The following is an 18,972-nucleotide window of genomic DNA, read 5'->3' on the forward strand; positions in this document are numbered from 1 at the left end:
TCCCAGAAGGGCTCCTAGGTAGTAGGGGACACAGAACGAAGGAGGGAGGCAGTCAAACAAGTGTGCAACCTTGGGCAAATGCCTGGAGAGTTATTTCAGCCTGATCCCAAAGGGGGACTGTGGAAGCTGAGCTGTACCCCAGAGTTGTAATCCAGCTTGAGTCAAAGGAGCTGAGCCTTTCATACTCCTGCATCCACTGGTCAGGAGCTGCCCCCAGGGACATAAAATACCAAGCACCTCAGGCCCCGGTAGCCCGAAGGGCTTCAAAAGAGAGCCATAGGTCCTGGTCATTGGGAGCAAAAGCAAAACAGAGCTGGGGAAGGCATATCCCAAAATGCGGCAAAGACAAATCCAAGAGGATCTAGATAACACGGTCTGCTACACGCTTCATGAGCATTTGCTCGTTTCCCTTAGGAGGCTACTTGCATCCCATTCTCCGTCCTCAAGCCCTAGATAAAGCCAAATCCTTCCTTCAAGGACAGGAATAGAGCTCAGGCCTGTCAATCTGCATATTCCAGGCCCCAGGCCACACTGATTGGTTCAGGAATTGGTATGTCCATCCAATCAGAACTCATCCTGGGACTTTTGCTGGTACATATGGGAAAAAGATTTTGTAAGGCCTGTCCCACCTGTAGCTATCAGTGCCTGCAGGAAAAAGCCTACTTGGGCTGTGGAGCCAAGAGGTGTTGAGTCCTGGATCCAAATGTGCCTGAAGCTTCCATTTACAAGAGCCGGTAAATCCCTTGTTTTACTTAAGTTAGCTTGAGTTGGGCTATTAAAAGTTACAACCGAAAGTCCTGATTAACACACGCCCCCACAGACGGACACCCAGACACACCCAGCTTTCCCCAGAAACAGACCCAGATGCAACCTCTCACGAGTAGGATGGATAAAGGGCATCCTGGAGGGAGGGATGCCTGACCTGGACCACGCACGTTGACATCCATGCCATCAGCATCTGCATCGCCCTGTGGTGGCGTCAATGCCATGGCTGGTGCCACGCGGATGTCGGCGGCAACCAGGTGGTGTTGGGTCCACTGGCGGCAATCCACGGCATCCTCAGCTCCCACACCAGGCTCCTCTACCTGGAGGCACAAGGACCCAGGTTCTCACAAGGGGTTGGGAGACACAGTCAGAGGGACAGTCTGGGCATTCCCACAGGCTTCTCTCACGGAGATGCACATACGGCCCCAAGAAACCATTAACATCCCGCTTCTTTTACAGATAAGGAAATGGAAAATTGATGTACTGGAGCTCAGAGAACTCATAAGAGGAAGAACTGGGATTTTAATCCGGGTTAGAAGGGGAGAGGGTCTGGGAACCCACGGAAGTGATCAAGGAAGAGACACAGAGGGGACTTCCCTGGAGGTCCGGTGGTTAAGACTCCGCACTTCCAATGCAGGGGACGCGGGTTTGATCCCTGGTCAGGGTACTAAGATCCCACATGCCGTGCAGTGCGGCCGAAAAATTAAAAATAAAATAAATAAATTTTTTTTTTAATTTTAAAAAACGGAAGAGACACAGAGCATAACACCTGTCAGCACACACCTGTCTATACACTAGATAGGAACATACCAAAAATGAAATTAAGAGAACAATTCTATTGACAACAGTATCAAAAAGAACAAAAAACTTTAAAATTAAATTCAACAGAAGAAATGCAAAACTTGTACTCTGGAAATTCCAAATCACTGGTTAAAGAAATGTGGGACTGGGGGATCCTGCAATAATAATAATTCCCAGTATTGGGATTTCCCTGGTGATCCAGTGGTGAAGAATCCGCCTTACAATGCAGGGGACACGGGTTCGATCCCTGGTTGGGGAACTAAGATCCCACACGTCTTGGAGAAACTAAGCCCGCACGCCACAACTACTGAGCTCTCACGCCTCAACTAGAGCCCACCTGCCACAAACTACAGAGCCCACACGCCGCAACTACAGAGCCCACGTGCCCTGGAGCCTGAGCACTACAACTAGAGAAGGGAAAAATCCACATGCCACAACTAGAGAGAAACCCACGCACCAAAAAAAACAGCCTGCGCACCGCAGTGAAAAATCCCGCGTGCCTCAACGAAGATCCCGACTGCCACAACTAAGACCTGACGCAGCCAAAACAATATATAAATAAATAAATAATAAAGAAATCTTTAAGCAAAATAATAATTCCCAGTATTAATCTGGGAAAGGAGTGAAAGGTGAGAAGCAGGGAGTTGCCCTGGATACCACGTAGGCTCCCACGTGGTACCACAGATATGAACGTGAGGTATCAGGACCCAATAATCACACACAAATGTATTGATTTACCCTCAGGAGTCTAGCACCTGGGCCCCTCAGAGGAGCTCAATACATTTCAGACTCATGGTCCAGACGGGAAGAATGAAGTTATGAAAACAGGACAGAATACCCCTAACTAGCCTGCCTGGGCATTTAACAGCCTGCACCAAACACAGAGCCTGATCAAGCCAGACCTGAGCTTAAGGACCCAGGTGGGGAGTTGAATTTCATGAAAGGGGAGAGCCAGGTGATGGACAGCTAACCAGAAAGGGCCAAGGAGGATGGGACAGCCTTCAATGTGGATTCAATGTCTGACACTGTCACTTAGTAGGCTCGTGACCCTAGGCAAATCACATGAGAGCTCTGAGCTTCTCATTGGTAAAATAAGGATGATGTAATCATTCCGCAATGCTAAAATGCCATCATAAACATTCTGTACCATATACTTAACATCCACTTTTGGATGAGAAAGAAAAAAAAAGCCTGGGGCAAGCAGATTTCTTTAGCTGTCAATTGTAATAGGTGTCTTCATTTCAACAAATATTAAAACATAGGCAGGGGAGGGAATTCCCTGGTGGTCCAGTGGTTGGGACTCCACGCTTTTACTGCCGAGGGCTGGGGTTCAATCCCTGGTTGGGGAACTAAGATCCTGTAAGCCGCACAGTGCGGCCAAAAAAAAAGAAAAAGAAAACATAGGCAGGGGAGAGGCAGCTAAGAATGGAGGTGTGTATCAGTAGCTACTTTATAGCATCCTCATAAAGATGAAATAAGATGCTCTGTGTACATTCAAGGCATTCACCAAGGGTCAAAGTAATGCTAGCAGGAGGCTGTTATGAACTGTGCTCCCCAAAAATCATATGCTGAAGGCCTAATCCCCCAACATGACTATATTTGGAGACAGGGCCTTTAAGGAAGTAATTAGGGTTAAATAAGATCATGAGTGTGGAGCCCTAATTCAATAGGACCAATGTCCTAACAAGAAGAGGAAGAGCCGCCAGAGTTCTCTCTCTATGCACACACAGAGGAAAGGTCACATGAGGACACAGTGAGAAAGCACATTCTACCTGCCAGGAAGAGAGCCCTCACCAAGAACCAACCCTGCCAGCACCTTGATCGTAGACTTCCACCCTCCAGAGCTGTGAGAAGATAAGCGTCTGCTGTTTGAGCCACCAGGCTGTGGTATTTCATTATGGCAGCCCTAGCTGACTAAGACAGGGCCCGTAGCTGTGGCCCCAGGACAGGAAAAGCCCAGCTGGGAGTGCTCTCAGGTTGGGCACGCTGGACTAAGTTGGATGCAGCAGAGAGAAAGCAGAGTCACTGTCTGGGCCAGGGGATGCCCTCTGGAAAGATGCCAGGGCCAGGATGGGGTGAGTGCTGTGACTCTTCTCCAGCGCCAGGGACAGCAGAGATTTTCCTGGCTCTCCCACTGGCCATCAAGCCCCAACCCAGGATCCTGAGGGCAGGGGTCAGAGGAGGGGACACAACCTTCAGTCGCTTGGCCTCCGGGCACTCTGTGTCCATCCAGTTTGTGGCCACCTCCCCCATCAGACTCTCACCCTTGGCCATGTTCCTGTGGGGGGGAGGAGGGAGGGGACAATGGGTCAGTAGGGGCAGGGTGCAGGGTCAAGAGACATGGTCCACTGAGGGGATGCAGGATGTGGTCAAGGTTGCAGGGGGTACCATCAGGGGTTGTGATGGGTGACGGCCAGGGTCTTAAGGTGGAACTGGGGAAGCACAGGAGTGGGGTCAGAGGTCAGAGCAGTCAGCTGTGGGACAGGTGAGGGTCCCAGGCACATAGCAGGGGTTATAGAAGATGACATCAGGGGTCATGGAGGATAGAGTTATCCTCATAACAGGCGAGAGATGTAGCCAGAATCGAGGAGGTTGTGGAGAGAGGCCGGGGGTCACGGGGTGACAGGAGAGGGGTAAATTCAGGGATTAGGTCGGGGTGGGGTTGGAGTCTTGAGGGACAGGCCAGGGAGTCGGAGGTGAAGCCCACGGCCAAGGCCAAGATTGAGGATCATGGGGAATGAGCACTGAGTTGGAGTGGAAAGGGGGTCAGAGGTGAGGTCAAAAGTCAGGGTGTGTTAGAGTCAGAGGTGATATTGGGGGTCATAGAGGATAGGTCACGGAGCCAGCAAGGGATTGGGATGCAGACAGGGATCACGAGATCAGTAGTCATGTGGGAACAAATTTTGACTATCAGGGTGAAATCTGAGAAGCTGTGGTCAGGGAGGGTTCAGGGTAGAGTCAGAGTAGGATCTGAGTGAGGGAACTGGATCATGGGAAATGGGGCCAAGGGTCACGCATCAGGGGTGATTCCCAGGGATCATCGAGTCAGTGGTCAAGGGGATGAACACTGGGTTTCCAGGCTGGAGTCTGAAGTTAGGGTCAGGTAGGGGTCAGAGGTCAAAGTCAGGTCAAGGTGGGCTCAAGGGCTCACAAAGCCCCACAGTCAGGGACAGGGAATGGGCTGAGTCAGGGTCCTCACTTCATGCCCAGAGCGTCTTGGCCCACGGGTTCCCGCCGGCCCTTGTGGCCAGCTGCAGCATCCTTGTGCAGCGCGAAGCCCTCGGGGAACCAGAGGGTGCTGTGCTCACGCTTGCGGCGGGCCACCATGACGCCCAGGACGAGAATGACCAGCAGGAAGACGGCGCTCGCAGCCAGCAGGGGCAGTAGCGGCACGCTCGGCTCTGGCAGCTCCAGTGGCTCCCCTGCGGGCAGGAGGCAGGGGGTCTCAACCGGGGGCTAAGGCCCACCCCACCATGGGAGCCCCGGTTCCACCCTCATCACCCGCCAGGCTGGCCCTCACCCCGTGCCGCCCGCAGTGGGTACGGGAAGTCAAGGCGCTCCACCGCTGACAAGGCTCCCAGATAGTCTGCCGCACTCTGGGCGTCGGGAAAACAGTGGTCATTCTCAGGCGACTGCAGGCACAGACGGTTGTCAATCTCCAGCATCACCACAGAGCTGCGGGGACACAACAGAGGGACAGGCAGACTCAGCAGGCACTCCTACAAGCCCTGCACCATGCCCCACTCCCCTGCACCAGGCTCCAGCATCTCTACTCACCATGTCACCACTGCCCCCTATCTAGCATCCAACTCCACCACAACCCCAAAACCAGTCTTTTTTTAAATACACTTACTATATATTCGGTGATATTAAGGATATTTATTTTTTTAACTGTGATCATGGTATTATCGTGTTTTAAAGAGAGAGCTTATTTTTTACAGAAACATACTGACGTGTCTACGTACGAAATGACATGCTATCTAGAAATTATTTCAACATAACATGGGAACTAGAACAAACTGAAGGGACTATGTATGAAATAATAACGGCCATATGTGTTCATTGTCAATGCTAGGTCCTAGGTACCTCGACGTTCATTACCCTGCTCTGTTTTTGTATATGTTTAAAATTCTTGATCAATTCCCCAAACGAGTCTTGCTGTGGTCACCAGTGTCCTCTGAGCCATGAATCCAACGGTCATTGTTTTCATGTCAACTTCTCCTTTATTAGGCTGGTGTATCCATCTCCTGCCTGCTATGAGCATTGGCTTCTAACAGTTGACAGCTGCCTCTCTGGCCTCAGCAAAGTGGGGATCCCTTCACTTGGGAGGTGACACCCCTTAGGGAAGCCTTCAGCCAGGGATTGGCTCATGTGGGGTGTACAAAAGCTGGCCCTCCTGTCTCAAGGTGGGACCAACTTTGAGGTGCTATTCACCCTCCAGAGCCCTCCAAGGGATCAGGCTGAGGCCGGACCCTGGCTGAGGCTACCTCCTGCCTCAGTTCCTCCCCTGCCCCATCCTACTTCCCTCATTCCCTGTCTACTGAGAGCACCCTTCCAATACATCACATGTATCTGAATCTCCATCTCAGGCTCTGCTTCCAGGAACCCAACCCTCCAAACATTTTCATTCTTTGGGATACCCAGCGCCCTGGACCCTGGCTCTCCTCCTTCTCTTTTCTGAGCTAATTTCCTTCAACCAATCCTCAAGACTCAGTGTCCCCAGATGATCCTTCTGTCCCCACATCTCTCCCCACTTTTTTGTGTCCCTCCCATGGATGCAATGATTGCCAAACCCTTTTTTCTTTCTTCTCTCAATCTTCTGACCCCAACTGCCTCCTGAGCGTCTCTCCGAGACCCCCAGATCCCTCTGTAAGCCCCAAAGTAACCCCTGGTTTTCACCCTGTGTCTTCATCTTGATGATACCACTTCCAGCAACTCAGTCACCCCAGCCAGGGACTGGCGCACCCATCACCTATCCTCTCCGGCTCCCCCATCCCAGCCATACCCAGTCAGAGGCCCTGCCCCTCATCTCTAGCCTCCAGCCCTCCTCCCTGTGGCACATCCCACTCTGCTCAGAAGCCACACCTCCCTTCTGGCCCCTCTGCCAGGACCCCAGCAGGAGAGTTCTATATTTTCCATTTCTAAAACAAACAAAAAACGACACATGCCCTTAAACACTCTGCTATACCCCTGCCTCTCCAGAAGGAAGTAGTGCTAGACCAGGGGCTATTCTGTTCCCCCGGAAGACCCTTGCCCGTGTCTGGAGGCATTTTGGGTTGTCACATCTTAAGGGAGGGGAGGTGCGTTGCTTCCATCTAGTGGATAGAGGTCAGGGATGTTGCTAAACATCCTACAGCGCACAAGACAGGACAGCCCCTCACAGCAAAGCATGATCCGGCCCCAAATGTCAATGGTGCCAAGACTGAGATGCATGTATTGTATGACGCTGTATGTATTGCCAAGAAGGCTCTCCCAGATGTTAAGGGAAATAAATGCACAAGACCTGAGGAATGGTGCCCCTTCCCACGCCCGGCCTAGCGTCTGCGTGGGCACCATGGCTCCCCCGGGGGGAGTCACTCACCCGATCACCTCAGGGGCCAGCTCCCGCCGATTCCGGGATTCGGAGCCAGGGCCAGGCCGGTGGTAAGGGAAGACCATAGCCTGGCCGTTCTCATCCAGACGGAAGCGCAGAGAGGTGCGCAGGATGCCACTGAGCCGCTGCAGGAAGTCGGCACTGGAGCGCAGCAGCTCCTCCGGCGGCAGCAGCACAGTGAGCACCAGGACACCTCGGGCCAGCAGAGCTGGCACCTCACCCGCACAGTCCAGTCCATCCCAACCGCACTCCTCTGTGTTGCAGCCCTGGTCGCAGCGGCCGTCGGCAAAGTGGTCCGCGCAGTACTTCTCATACACCGGGCTGGGGACAGAGAGGGGCGGGGTCAAGGGAGCCTCCAGCTCCGCAGCACGCAACCACCACAGAGCACCCAGACCCTGGAGACAGCGCAAGCGCAGAGGACTGGAATGTATCCACGTGCTTGTGGAATGTATCAGGCTTTCTGCAAACACAGCCATTGCTTTGTAACTATTAGTAAGTCAATAACTACTGAGAGCCACCTGTTAGGTGCTGGGCGCTACTGTAGGCTCTAAGGATATGGCCCCAACATAAATCCCTACCCACGTGGAGCTGGCATTACAGTGGGCGGAGACGGATATTAAAGGAGATGAATGAGCAGAATATACAGCATTTCGATCACACACCAATAAAGGCTAAATGTAGGCTAAATTTAAACACACACACACACACACATCTATATGGAATTAAATGCTAAGGAAAAAAATAAGGCTGGGGGTGGGTGGCCAGGGAGGAGCTCACTGAGAAGGTCATTGCTTGAGCAAAAACTTGAAGGAGGTGAGGAAGGAGCCATGTGGCTTCCTGAAGGAGAGCATTCCAGGCAGAGGGAACAGCCAGTGCAAAGGCCCTGAGGTGGGGCCAAGCCTGGGGAATCTGAAGAATGGAAGAAAGGCCAGGGTGGCTGGAGCAGAATGAGCAAGGGGGAGAGTGAGGGTGGGAATGAGGACAGGAAGATAAAAGTAAGGAAAGGGTTCCAGGCAGAGGAACACACAGAGGGTCACACAGAGCACAGCACAGGGATGGACAGATGGAATGCATAGGACAAATAGACAGGGCTCATGAACGGACATAGAGAATGGCAGAAGAGGGGCAGGAATAGACATGCAGGAGCATGGACAGATGGATGGGCATATAGAGGGGCAAAAAGGGTGTGTGAAGGGACAGAAGGACAGAGAGAAGAGGCACATGGATGAACAGGTGGCGCACAAAGATGGACAGATGGGGCATACAGATGGACAGACTGGCATAGAGACAGACAGATGGACAGATGAGGTCCAAGGATGGACAAGCAGGTGTGCAGACAAACAGTTGGGTGTATAGAGGGACAAAAGGAATTCATGGATGGACAGAAAGACAAACAAACAGGCCATAGGGAGGGACAGATGGAGTGCAGAAGCAGACAGAAAAACAGACAAAAGGAGCACATGGATGAACAGACAGGTGGGCACACTGACAGGCAGGGAACAAGGATGGACAGACAGGGCACAGGAATGGGAAGACAGACAGACAAGTGACACATGGATGGGCAGACGGTACACCAAGAAACAGACGGGTCAAGTGAAGGGACAACCCAACAGACAGATTAAGGATTGACTGACAGACCAAGGCAAACGGATGGGCCGATAGAGAGGCAGGGCCCATGGATGGTCAGATGTGACACATGGACAGACAAGACACAGAGTGAGGACCGGCTCACTTGCAGGTGCGCTCCCGGCCGCCTGCGCGGCAGTCGAAGTTGTCATAGAGGCAGGCGGGCGAGCTGCAGGCGGGGTCGCAGCGGCTGTTGTTGAAGAGGAGCCAGCACTGCAACGCCGCACATTGCCGCCAGGGATCGCTCACGCTCAGCGAGCAGTCGCCGCCATCCCAGCCGCAGCCTGGGCTGTTGCACTCCCGGTCACAGCGCTTGTCGCCGCTTTTGGCCTCGCAGGCGGCTCTCGGGCAAGACGGCTCCTCGGGGGCCTCGGGCACCGCTGCAGGTATCTCACAGCGCGGCCCAGCCCAGCCTGACGCGCACGCGCAGCGGAAGAAGGGCGCCAGCGTCTCCGGGCGGCAGGAGCCCCCGTGGAGGCAGGGGGAGGTCATGCAGCTGGCATTGGCGGCTCCCAGTGTCGACCCCCGGGAACCCCGGCAGGCGGGACCCGACAGCCCCGGGGGACAGGCGCAGCGCGGTCCACGGACCGTCTGCTGGCACGGGACGCCCACGGGGCACTGCAACTCCCAGCAGGAACGTGCCACCCGCTCGCAGCGCGGGCCGGAGAACGGCTGTGGGTTGGGTGGGGGGAAAGGAGAGAAAAAAAAAGTGCGGGGGCAGGGGATGGAGGGAGAGAAGGAGAGGAGACAGGGAGGAAGGAGGGAAAGAGAAATGGAAGGGTGGAGAAGAGGATTGAGGGTTGAAGGGGGAGAGAGAGGGGAATATGGGGGATCAGGACTTGGGAAAGGTTGGACCTCCAGTCTCCCCAGGTCTGGCTCAACCTCTCCCTCTTGCACTGGAGCCCCACCTTGCAGGTAAGCCCAGCCTTCCCCAAGAGGCCACAACTCCAAATTCCAGAGGGACACACACACACAAACACACAACCTCCAGGTAATTTCAACATTTCCCAGAAACCCCTTCCATCTTACACCTCTTCCCTGCTAAAGCCACACCCTACCAGGAGGGCATGATCCCACTCCTCTCCCAGAGACGTTGACGTGAGTGTCCACCCCACCTACCGGGACACAGTGGCAAGAGAAAGTCAGAGCTCCCCCAGCGCCGGGGTTGGGGTGGCACTGGCCTCCATGCTGGCATGGCTGCGACTCACAGGGAGACAAGACGGTCTGACAGTGGGGACCTGGGCAAGCAGAAGCACGTGCATCAGCCACAATGGGGAACACAGGCAGGATCGCAGGCCAGCCCCCTCTCCCATGCTTACCTGTGAAGCCGGCATGACAAAGGCAGTGGAAGCCCCCACCTGGGTCCTGCAAGCAGTCCCGGGTATGTGCCGCATGGCAGGCACCTGGACGACACTCATTGATGTCCGCCTCACAGCGCAGGCCGGTGTATCCCGGGGGGCAGGTGCAGCGGAAGCCACCCACCAGGTCCACACAGGTACCATTGTGCAGGCACCGGGGGCCCGGGTCCAGGGGTGGGCCTGGGCCACAGTCATCCTCATTAATCTCGCAGAGCACGCCTAGGGGAAGGGGGGATGGGGAGCAGTCAGGAGCGGTCAGAAACCCAGCCTCCCGTCCTGTCCCCCAACCCTGACACTGGCCTACCCAGCGTTCCTGGAGGACACGAGCAGAGATAGCGGGCCACAAGGTCAATGCAGACGCCCCCATGCTGGCAGGGCTGGGAGGCACACTCGTCCATGTCATCCTCACAGTTGTCACTAGTGTAGCCAGCTGGACACTGCGGTGGGGGTGAGGCAGGGACCCACTCAGCCCAGAGAGACACAGATACTCGCCATGAAGATACAGAGACTCCCAGTACAAAAGGACATGCCCAGTGTGCAGAAACACACACACACCCAGTACATGGAAACACACCCAGACATGGAAGGACATGCAGGCACAAGGGCTACAGATACACTCAGTGCAAAGGGACACACACAATACAAATGCACAAGACAGACCCACAGGAGAAACACCCAGATACCCAGATACACACAAGACACACACAACCAGAGATGCACATTCAGACACTGGTACATGCATTCATACCCAAAGAGACACCATGCACAGAGACACACATAGAGATGTCCAAGAAACAACCAAAGACAGAAGTACACCCAGACAGAGATACCCTAAGATCTACCCAGAATGACACCCACAAAGATATACCCAGAGTCACAAAAGCAAAAACGCAGACATGCCTAGAGAGAGACACCACACCAGGCTATAGACACACAGAAATGTGTAGCCAGACCCACCCAGGAGTGACTAGCTCCCCTGTCCCCTCCACTGGGCACTCCTTACCTCGCACACATAACCTCGCATGTAGCCTCGGCAGGTGCCCCCATGCTGGCAGGGCTGAGCCAAGCAGGGGTCCACCTCCTGCTCACAGTGACTGCCTGTGTGGCCCTCTGGGCACACGCAGTAGTGGGAGCTGTCCTTGTCCACGCACTGCCCACCAGCCTGACACAGCTGCTCCAGAGGCACCCCTGGACAGAGGAGAGCAGCGTCAGGCAGGCTCCCTCCTCCCGGCCCACATCACACACAGCACCACCCAACACCCCCAACTAGCTTCAGTCACCAAGGTCTCACCCACACTCTGTCAGGTTGTCACACATCCCCTGAAACTGACATGCACACACCTTCGAAGCTCACGCCAGCTCGGTCACACACAGCGTTGCAGACATCCTGGTTGTCTCATGGTGATACACATACGCACCGTCCTTGTCCTGGCCAGCTGTCACAGAGTCACATATCCCCACCATGTCTACGTGCTCTGTCGCACTCTCATTCGGCTCACACTAGCAGGAAGTATGTGCATACACACCCTCCCGAGCCCCCCAAACCCAGTCACGCGCACCCCCTCACCGATTTGGGCTGCAGCCTCTCTGCAGGGTAGACTCTGGATGTCGCAGAGGCGGCCGCTCCATCCCGAGGGGCAAAGGCAGTAGAAAGAGGCCCCGGTCCGGGCACAGTGGCCCCCATTCTGACAAGGTGTGCGGCTGCACCAGTCTACCAGCGTCTGGAAAGGAAGGCCGCGGTGTCTGCTCTTGGGGACCCTTGAAAACGGACCCAGCTTCTCCTCCAGAGTCCTGGGCAGGCTCCAGAATACCTCTCCAGATTCCTCCCCCAGGATCCAGGCCGGCTTCCCAATCAGAGTACCCAGCAGGCCCCTCCCTCAGACTATCCTTCTAGACCCTCCCCCAAGACTCCAGTGACCCCGCCCACCTGGCACTGCGTGCCGGCGAAGCCTTCAGGGCAGGCACAGCGGAAGCCGGGGTGGGCGGCAGTGCAGACGCCCCCGTGCACGCAGGGTCGCGAGAGGCAAGGGTCGGCCTCGTGCTGGCAGTGTGTGCCAGTGTAGCCCAGGCGGCACAGGCAGCTGAACGAGTTCACACCATCCACGCAGGTCCCACCATTGAAGCAGGAGCTGGAGGGAAAGGAGGGGCGCGTCAGGCCCCGCCCCCTCAAAGGCCCCACCCTCCCCCATGGGCCCCTTCTAGCTTTGAGTGGGTGAAACCCCTACCCCAAGGAGAAGCTGCAGTCCCAGCAGAGGCCCCTCCCCGTCCTGTCCCTTAGCCCCGATATACCAGGTACTTCTGGGCTACGTGGAAGCCACGTGGAGACCCCACCCTGGTCTGGCCTGGCTCCCTCAGGGACCAGGGTACCTAAGGTGACCTCCCAACAGAGGGCCTGCCCCTTCCCGGACACGAACCCATCAGGCATCAGAGTCCTGAGGTGGGTGCCAAGCCGAGGACTCCCCTTGTCCCCACTCCTCAGGTCCCACTCCCCATCTGATGCCAGGGCCCCTGACTCCCAGGACAGGCCCCACCCACCTGGGGCTGCAGTCAGGTAGGTCCTGCTCGCAGAGGAAGCCTCCATAACCCGGCGGGCAGGTGCAGGTGAAGGAGGCCACGTGGTCTGTGCAGGTGCCTGGGCCGCAGGGGCTGCTCAGACACTCATCCACATCTCGGGCGCAGCGGGGGCCAGCAAAGCCAGGTAGGCAGGAGCAGGAAAAGGAGCCCACTCCATCCTGACATGAGCCACCATTCAGGCAGGGGTCTACGGTCAGAAAGGAGGAGGTCTGGTCACACAGCTCGCCCCCTGTCAGTCCAGCCTGACCTGGCCATGTCTTGTGCAGAGGGGAATTAGGAGAAGACCAGGCTTAATTGGGAGGGGCACATTTGGCCAGGGGGATCAAACTCCGTCCCCTCTGTGGCCTCACCCCCTCCCTTATCTGGAAACCTCGCCTATGTGGCAGGGGGGAGGGGTTGGAGAAGCCAAAAAAAGCTCCCTTTGAGCTGCCAAGTACTAGTTGTGTCTGCTTAAGTCCCGGGCTCAGCACAGGAGGTGTCCTCCAGGCCTGGGCTAGCCAGTAAAGTGGCCACTGACCACATGTGGCTCTTGAGCCCTTGACATGTGGCTGGTCCAATTTGAGACGTACTGTAAGCATAAAACAGACACCAGATTTCAGATTGTGAAGACTCAGTATGAAAAACAAAAGAATGTAAAATATCTCAATAATTTTAAATTGATTATACTGAAGTGATAATATTTTTATGTTATTAGGTTAAATAAACCTGTTTTTGTTTGTTTTGTTTACTTTTTAATGTGGCTATTAGAAAAAATTTAATTCATATGTGGCTTGCGTTATTTGTCCATTGAACAGTGCTCCTGGAGACTCACTAGGGGCCTGTTATCTCATACTTCACACACAATCCTAACTTGCTTGCTGCCAGAGGCAATCTATATAGGCTTCAGAGTCCTCTCCCAGCTCATCCCTCTACTTGCTGCATGACCTTGGGCAAGTCACTTAACCTCTTTGGGGCCTCAGTTTTCATGAGCAAAATGGGGAAAGTAAGATAACTGTGGAGATGAAATGAAAACACAGTGCTAGGCACATGCAGGGGCTTGATGAACCTGTTCCCTAGGTCAGCACCCCCCACCAAGAGCTCCCCTGAACTCACTGGGGTCACAGTCATCGATGTCCTGATCACAGGAAGAGCCACTATAGCCCTCGTGGCAGGTACAGCTGAAACTCCCTGCCAGGTTGGCGCAGGTACCATGGGGACCACAGGGTGAGGGGCCAGCACATTCATCCACGTCCTGCTGACATCGTGAGCCTGGGGGTGGGGAGTAAAATAACACAGCGGGTTAGAAGGCGCAGGGTAGGGTCTGAGGGTACCTGGCTCTCAGGAAGAACCTGAAGCCTGAGCTGGACAAAGGCAAGAACAGTTTGCCTCTGGGCATTTTGCACACACTGTTCCAGAACTGCCTTCTCCTTGTTTCAGAGGGTGGTGAATGCATTCTGTGACTGAGGTCTGCTCCTCCAGGCTGTCCCCAAAACTCTCAGCCTGATTCCTAGCTTCCCCAACCCCGTAGCCCTTCCTCTTCTTCTGAACTGACCACATCGGCTGCAAGTGTCTGTGTCTAGCTCTGTTTCTTCTCAGAAGGAAGCTCCCCTAAAAGGCAGGACCAGGAGTGACTCCCTGTCTGGGTCCCCAGCATCACCCCGTATGGGGCAGGTTGCAAAGGAGATGAGGGAGAGGAAGAGGAAGAAGCAGCTGATATACCTTGCCAACCAGGGGGGCAGGAGCAGACAGCCGGCTGGCCAGGGGCAGACTCACAGTAGCCCCCATGTTCACAGGGATTTGGGGTGCAGGGGGACAGCAGCTCACACTGACGGCCTGTAGTGGGCAGGCAGAGTGAGACAGTCTTGAGAGATTCCATTTTCCCATCTCCCCCCAAGGTCCCCACCTTGATACCCACTTCCCAAGCTCCTGGGTAGGGATGGGAGAGGAAAAAAAGTGGGGGGGGGGTATTAATGCAGAGAAGGAAGGAAGAATGGAACAGAAGGGAAATGAGAAGGAAAAAGGCAGCCCTGGGGAGGGAAAGTGGGGACACTCACCCTGGACACCAGGGGGACAGGTACAGCGGAAGCCCGTTCCATCACTGGTGCAGGTGCCGCCTGCCCAGCAGGGATGGGATTCACAGGCATCTCGAGCGAGGCTCTGACTGCACTGAGGGCCACTCCAGCCAAGCTCACACACGCAGCGGAACCTGAAGGGCGAGGCAGTCAGGGCTGGCAGGAGGGCAGGGAAGCAGTGGGGATCAAGGGTTGGGGAGAGGCCTCACCCTCCAGGCGCGTCGTGGCAGACGCCATGACTGCAGGGTTCTTGGGCGCAGGGATGGCTTGGGGGAAGACAGAGCGGGGGCAGGGAGCCAGGTGGGCAGAGGCATTGGAAGCCATTTTCACCATCCACGCAGGAGCCCCCCTCACCGCATGGGCTGGACGCACACTCGTTGATCTCCACGTTGCAGAGAGGCCCTGGGGAGCAGGCAGACAACCTCGTCCCAGAACGAGGATAGCCGAGCCTACCGGGGAGGGACAACCTTGCCCCATTTAGCAGAGCCACACCCTTGAACAAGGACAATCTCATTTGCTTCACAACACATCATCTCTTGTGCAAATTAGGATACCCACCTCCTCAACCCAGAGATACCTTGCTCCAAATCATCCTTGCCTTGTCCCCAAACTTATATGAAATCACTTTCATTTCCACCAAGGGTTACCCTGGCCCCACTCAGAAACACCTCAATCCCTGAGTCTGAACACCTTCCTGTATGTTCCAGGATAATCTTGAGCTAATATGGGGACAACACGCCAATGAGAGAAAGCACTGTCTCAGGGCAAAGCGTGGACAACCTCGTTGGACCAGAGTGTGCAAAGAGAGGGGCAAAACCTGGCCAAGAAAGATGGGTGATTTCACCCTCACCCTATAAAGACCTCCATTCCGCGTCAGCCACTTGCCCACCTGTGAAGCCAGGCTGGCAGACACAGTCATAGCGGTTGATGCTGTCCCGGCAGATTCCAAAGGGGCAGGGGTTGCTAGCACAATCATCAATGTTCACCTCGCAGTTCACACCTGGGGAAGGGCAACATGACAGGGATTGCCACCACTGTGCCCTACCAGGAGCACCATTCCCGAACCCTCTGTGTCCTACCAGATGTACTGTTTCTGCCCCAGCCCAGCCCCCGGCCCCACCTGTGGTGCCGGGAGGGCAGCGGCAGAGGTATTTGTCCACCAGGTCTAGGCATTTGCCACCGTGGCGGCAGGGTTGGCTTCGGCACTCGTCCACCTGGCTTTCACAGCGCGTGCCGGTGTAGCCCGGGGCACAGGCGCACGAGAAACTGGCGATGCCATCCACACAGCGCCCATGGTGGCAAGGGTCTGGCGAGCAGTCATCCACGTTGTGCTCACACACCGTGCCCTCGAAGCCTGCGGGGACAGAGGGTCAGGCTCCGCCCACTGGCCAAGGTCCTGCCCACAGCCGTGGCTTCTGCCCAATTCTGGCTCAGCTCTACCTCAGGCCCGGCCCATCGAGCCAACAGGAGGCGGGCTCAGTTCAGGCCCTGCCCCTGAATGTAGCTCCGTTCCATCCAGCTACAAGCTCCAAGCCTCGTCCCTGCCCAGGACCCTACCGCAGTTAAATCCCACCCCTAGCGTGACCCTGCTTCCAATCCTTACACTATCAGCCCTGATTTGCCTCGCCCTCTCCTGGAAATGGGGACACATGGGAGGTGCCTGGGGATGTAGGGGGTCGGACCCCACCCCTCCAGTTAAGTGCACACCTATCCTGCTAGACCCTTTGGCCTCACCCCCAGCCTTACCTCTGCTTGTGTCCATCATTGGCTCCGCCTCCTGGCTCTTTCATTGGCCCTGCTGAGGTCCTGCCTTGCTGCAGCCCTGCCCCCAACTTTTCCCCAAGGTAATTATTGGCCCTTTCCCCCACTAGCCCCGCCTCCAGACTCTTGCCAACTCGTCACTGGCCCTCCCTCACCCTCTGCGCAGCGGCACTCATAGCCATCCGGCTGGTCCACGCACTTGGCTCCATTCCGGCAGGGTGTGCTGGCGCATTCATCCACGTCCAGCTGACACATAGCCCCGCTGAAGCCTGGAGTGGGGGGTGTGGGAGGAACAGAGGGCCAGACAGGGTCAGAGCAGTCACCCCTCACCAGAGCTGCCTTGTTTGGGTGGGGAGTCCATTTACTTAGTTTTAAATTAATTCCAATGTTTTTCATAAGGTGGTTTCTGTTATGATAGGTAACCACTAACATGGTCTTATAAGCTCCCATCCTGGAGCCTTTGCCCCTTCAGAGACTCGTCTTTTTCAGGTTCCCTGGCCCAGAGTCCTCACCCGAGGGGCAGGTGCAGCTGAAGCCATTGACTCTGTCCTTGCAGACTCCGCCGTTGACACACGGGCTGCTCTGACACTCGTCCATGTCCACCTCACAATAAGTGCCTGTGAAGCCTGCGGGTAGAGGGAAGGGGATTAGGGCAATGGGGGTTAGCTTCCGGTCTGAAGGGAGAGCAACGGGGGACGTACCCCCTTCCCACTTAACACACAGTTCCCCTGAGCCTTGGCCTTGCTGCCTCCCAACCCTAGATTCAGTTTTTAGACTCAGGCTGGACCTTCATTCAGCTGTGGCCCCAACTGGTTCAAGGCTTATGAGACTCCGTATGGGCCTTGCCTTCAGACCAGCCCTTGCCCTCTCCAGTCCTCAGACTCTGTCTTGTCCCTAGGTCCCAGCCGCAGGGCCCACCACAGCCTTGTGCCCAGCCTCAATCCCATCCCCGGCATCAGTGCATTTCTGTCTGCAGGCTCCGCCTTGATCACTCCAGACCGTGGTCCTGCCCTCATGTCATTGCCACCCCATAGTGTCCAGACTCCACTCCCAGCCCATCTGAGGTTCCACCGACTCCACTTGACCATGCCTGCAACCTTGCACAAGATCCTGCTCTGGCTCCGCCTCCACCTCATCCCAGGCTTCTGCCTCACAGTCCCAGCTCCCTCCCCTCCCCCGGCCCAGCCTGAGGCTTTTCTCACCCCGCCTCCCCACCTCAGGCCCCGCACCAGCCCCGCCCACCACACACCTGCCATGCAGATGCAGGTAAACTGGCCTATACGGTCAAGGCACGTGGCCTGGTTGCGGCAGGGGCCGGAGAGGCACTCGTTGACATCGGTCTCGCAACGCGGACCAGTGTAGCCACGGCCGCACTGGCACAGGAATGAGCCCTGTGTGTTCACGCACCGGCCCAGGTGCTCACAAGGGTTGGCACCTGCAGGAGGAGTCACAGAGGGTGTAGGTGTGGCCAGCTGACCACTGCCTCTCCCCTCCTTCCCTACTCTCAGACAGCGCCCCCTCACCAATGGAACACTCATCCACATCCTGGTCACACGCCCCGCCTGTGAAGCCAGGTGGACAGGTGCAGATGGCCCTGCCGTTCACCGGGTTCGTGTCGCAGATAGCATCCTCGTGACAGGGGTTGCTGACGCAGGCGTCATCCAGATGACACAGAAGTCCTGGGAAGGAGTAGGTAGAGGTCAAGGGCAGATATGCCCCCCAGCTCTGCCCAAAGCTCCCACACCCCCAAATATGGTTTTGTGTTTTGTTTTTACTAACCAGCATTGTATTTAGTAGCTATTTCTCCCCAATCATTTATTGTGAAAAGTTCAAACATACAAAAAGTTTATTCATATACCCACCACCTAGATTCAACTATTGTAAGCTTTATCTATCTTTTGTTCTGAACCATTTGAAGTTGGAAGCAACCACATATTGTTTGTTTGTTTGTTTGTTTGCAGGGTATGCAGGCCTCTCACTGTTGTGGCCTCTCCCGTTGCGGAGCACAGGCTCCAGACGCACAGGCTCAGTGGCCATGGCTCACGGGCCCAGCCGCTCCGCGGCATGTGGGATCTTCCCGGACCGGGGCACGAACCCGCGTCCCCTGCATCGGCAGGCGGACTCTCAACCACTGCGCCACCAGGGAAGCCCCACATATTGTTTTTAAATCTACTGATTCTTTTTCTGATTATAAAAGGGTCCTACCATCAAGTCTTTGCTTCTGCAGTACCCTCTGTCTGACATACCCTTCCCTCCATTTCCAAGTCCCCCTCCCAAACACCTCCTCTGACCTTTGCCACTTCCCTTTGGACTTTTTCCCCTCTCTTTCTCAGTCACAGTTTAGCTCTAAATTCCCATGGTTTTTGCCCTGGACTGTTTGCCAGCCTCCTCCCAGGCCTCTCCCAGGCTTATCCTTCACCCCAAATCTAGCTTCCAGCATAAT

At 55.5% G+C, this 18,972-nt stretch overlaps 1 protein-coding gene across 4 annotated transcripts in view; it reads right to left on the bottom strand.

Moving 5' to 3' along the window:
- The window catches only part of NOTCH3 (notch receptor 3), a 33,986-nt gene that overhangs the window by 7,659 nt on the left and 7,355 nt on the right, over nt 1-18,972 (bottom strand). For 2 of the 4 annotated variants that reach the window (XM_060144561.1, XM_060144560.1), the window contains exons 7-29: nt 18,053-18,208; nt 17,779-17,964; nt 17,042-17,155; nt 16,685-16,798; nt 15,889-16,122; nt 15,658-15,768; nt 14,978-15,170; nt 14,751-14,902; nt 14,416-14,529; nt 13,810-13,965; nt 12,679-12,904; nt 12,071-12,272; nt 11,711-11,864; nt 11,147-11,331; nt 10,448-10,580; nt 10,105-10,362; nt 9,905-10,023; nt 8,892-9,457; nt 7,148-7,480; nt 5,087-5,241; nt 4,766-4,988; nt 3,760-3,844; nt 923-1,085 (exon numbers count right to left, since the gene is read on the bottom strand). In XM_060144561.1, coding sequence (XP_060000544.1) covers nt 923-1,085; nt 3,760-3,844; nt 4,766-4,988; nt 5,087-5,241; nt 7,148-7,480; nt 8,892-9,457; nt 9,905-10,023; nt 10,105-10,362; nt 10,448-10,580; nt 11,147-11,331; nt 11,711-11,864; nt 12,071-12,272; nt 12,679-12,904; nt 13,810-13,965; nt 14,416-14,529; nt 14,751-14,902; nt 14,978-15,170; nt 15,658-15,768; nt 15,889-16,122; nt 16,685-16,798; nt 17,042-17,155; nt 17,779-17,964; nt 18,053-18,208 — 4,332 coding nt within the window. The remainder of the gene's footprint in view (nt 1-922; nt 1,086-3,759; nt 3,845-4,765; nt 4,989-5,086; nt 5,242-7,147; nt 7,481-8,891; nt 9,458-9,904; nt 10,024-10,104; nt 10,363-10,447; nt 10,581-11,146; nt 11,332-11,710; nt 11,865-12,070; nt 12,273-12,678; nt 12,905-13,809; nt 13,966-14,415; nt 14,530-14,750; nt 14,903-14,977; nt 15,171-15,657; nt 15,769-15,888; nt 16,123-16,684; nt 16,799-17,041; nt 17,156-17,778; nt 17,965-18,052; nt 18,209-18,972) is intronic. The other 2 variants (XM_060144562.1, XM_060144563.1) reach the window with 2 other exon arrangements.

The sequence above is a fragment of the Lagenorhynchus albirostris genome, chromosome 3 (genome assembly GCF_949774975.1).
Source record: "Lagenorhynchus albirostris chromosome 3, mLagAlb1.1, whole genome shotgun sequence".
Taxonomy (NCBI): domain Eukaryota; kingdom Metazoa; phylum Chordata; class Mammalia; order Artiodactyla; family Delphinidae; genus Lagenorhynchus; species Lagenorhynchus albirostris.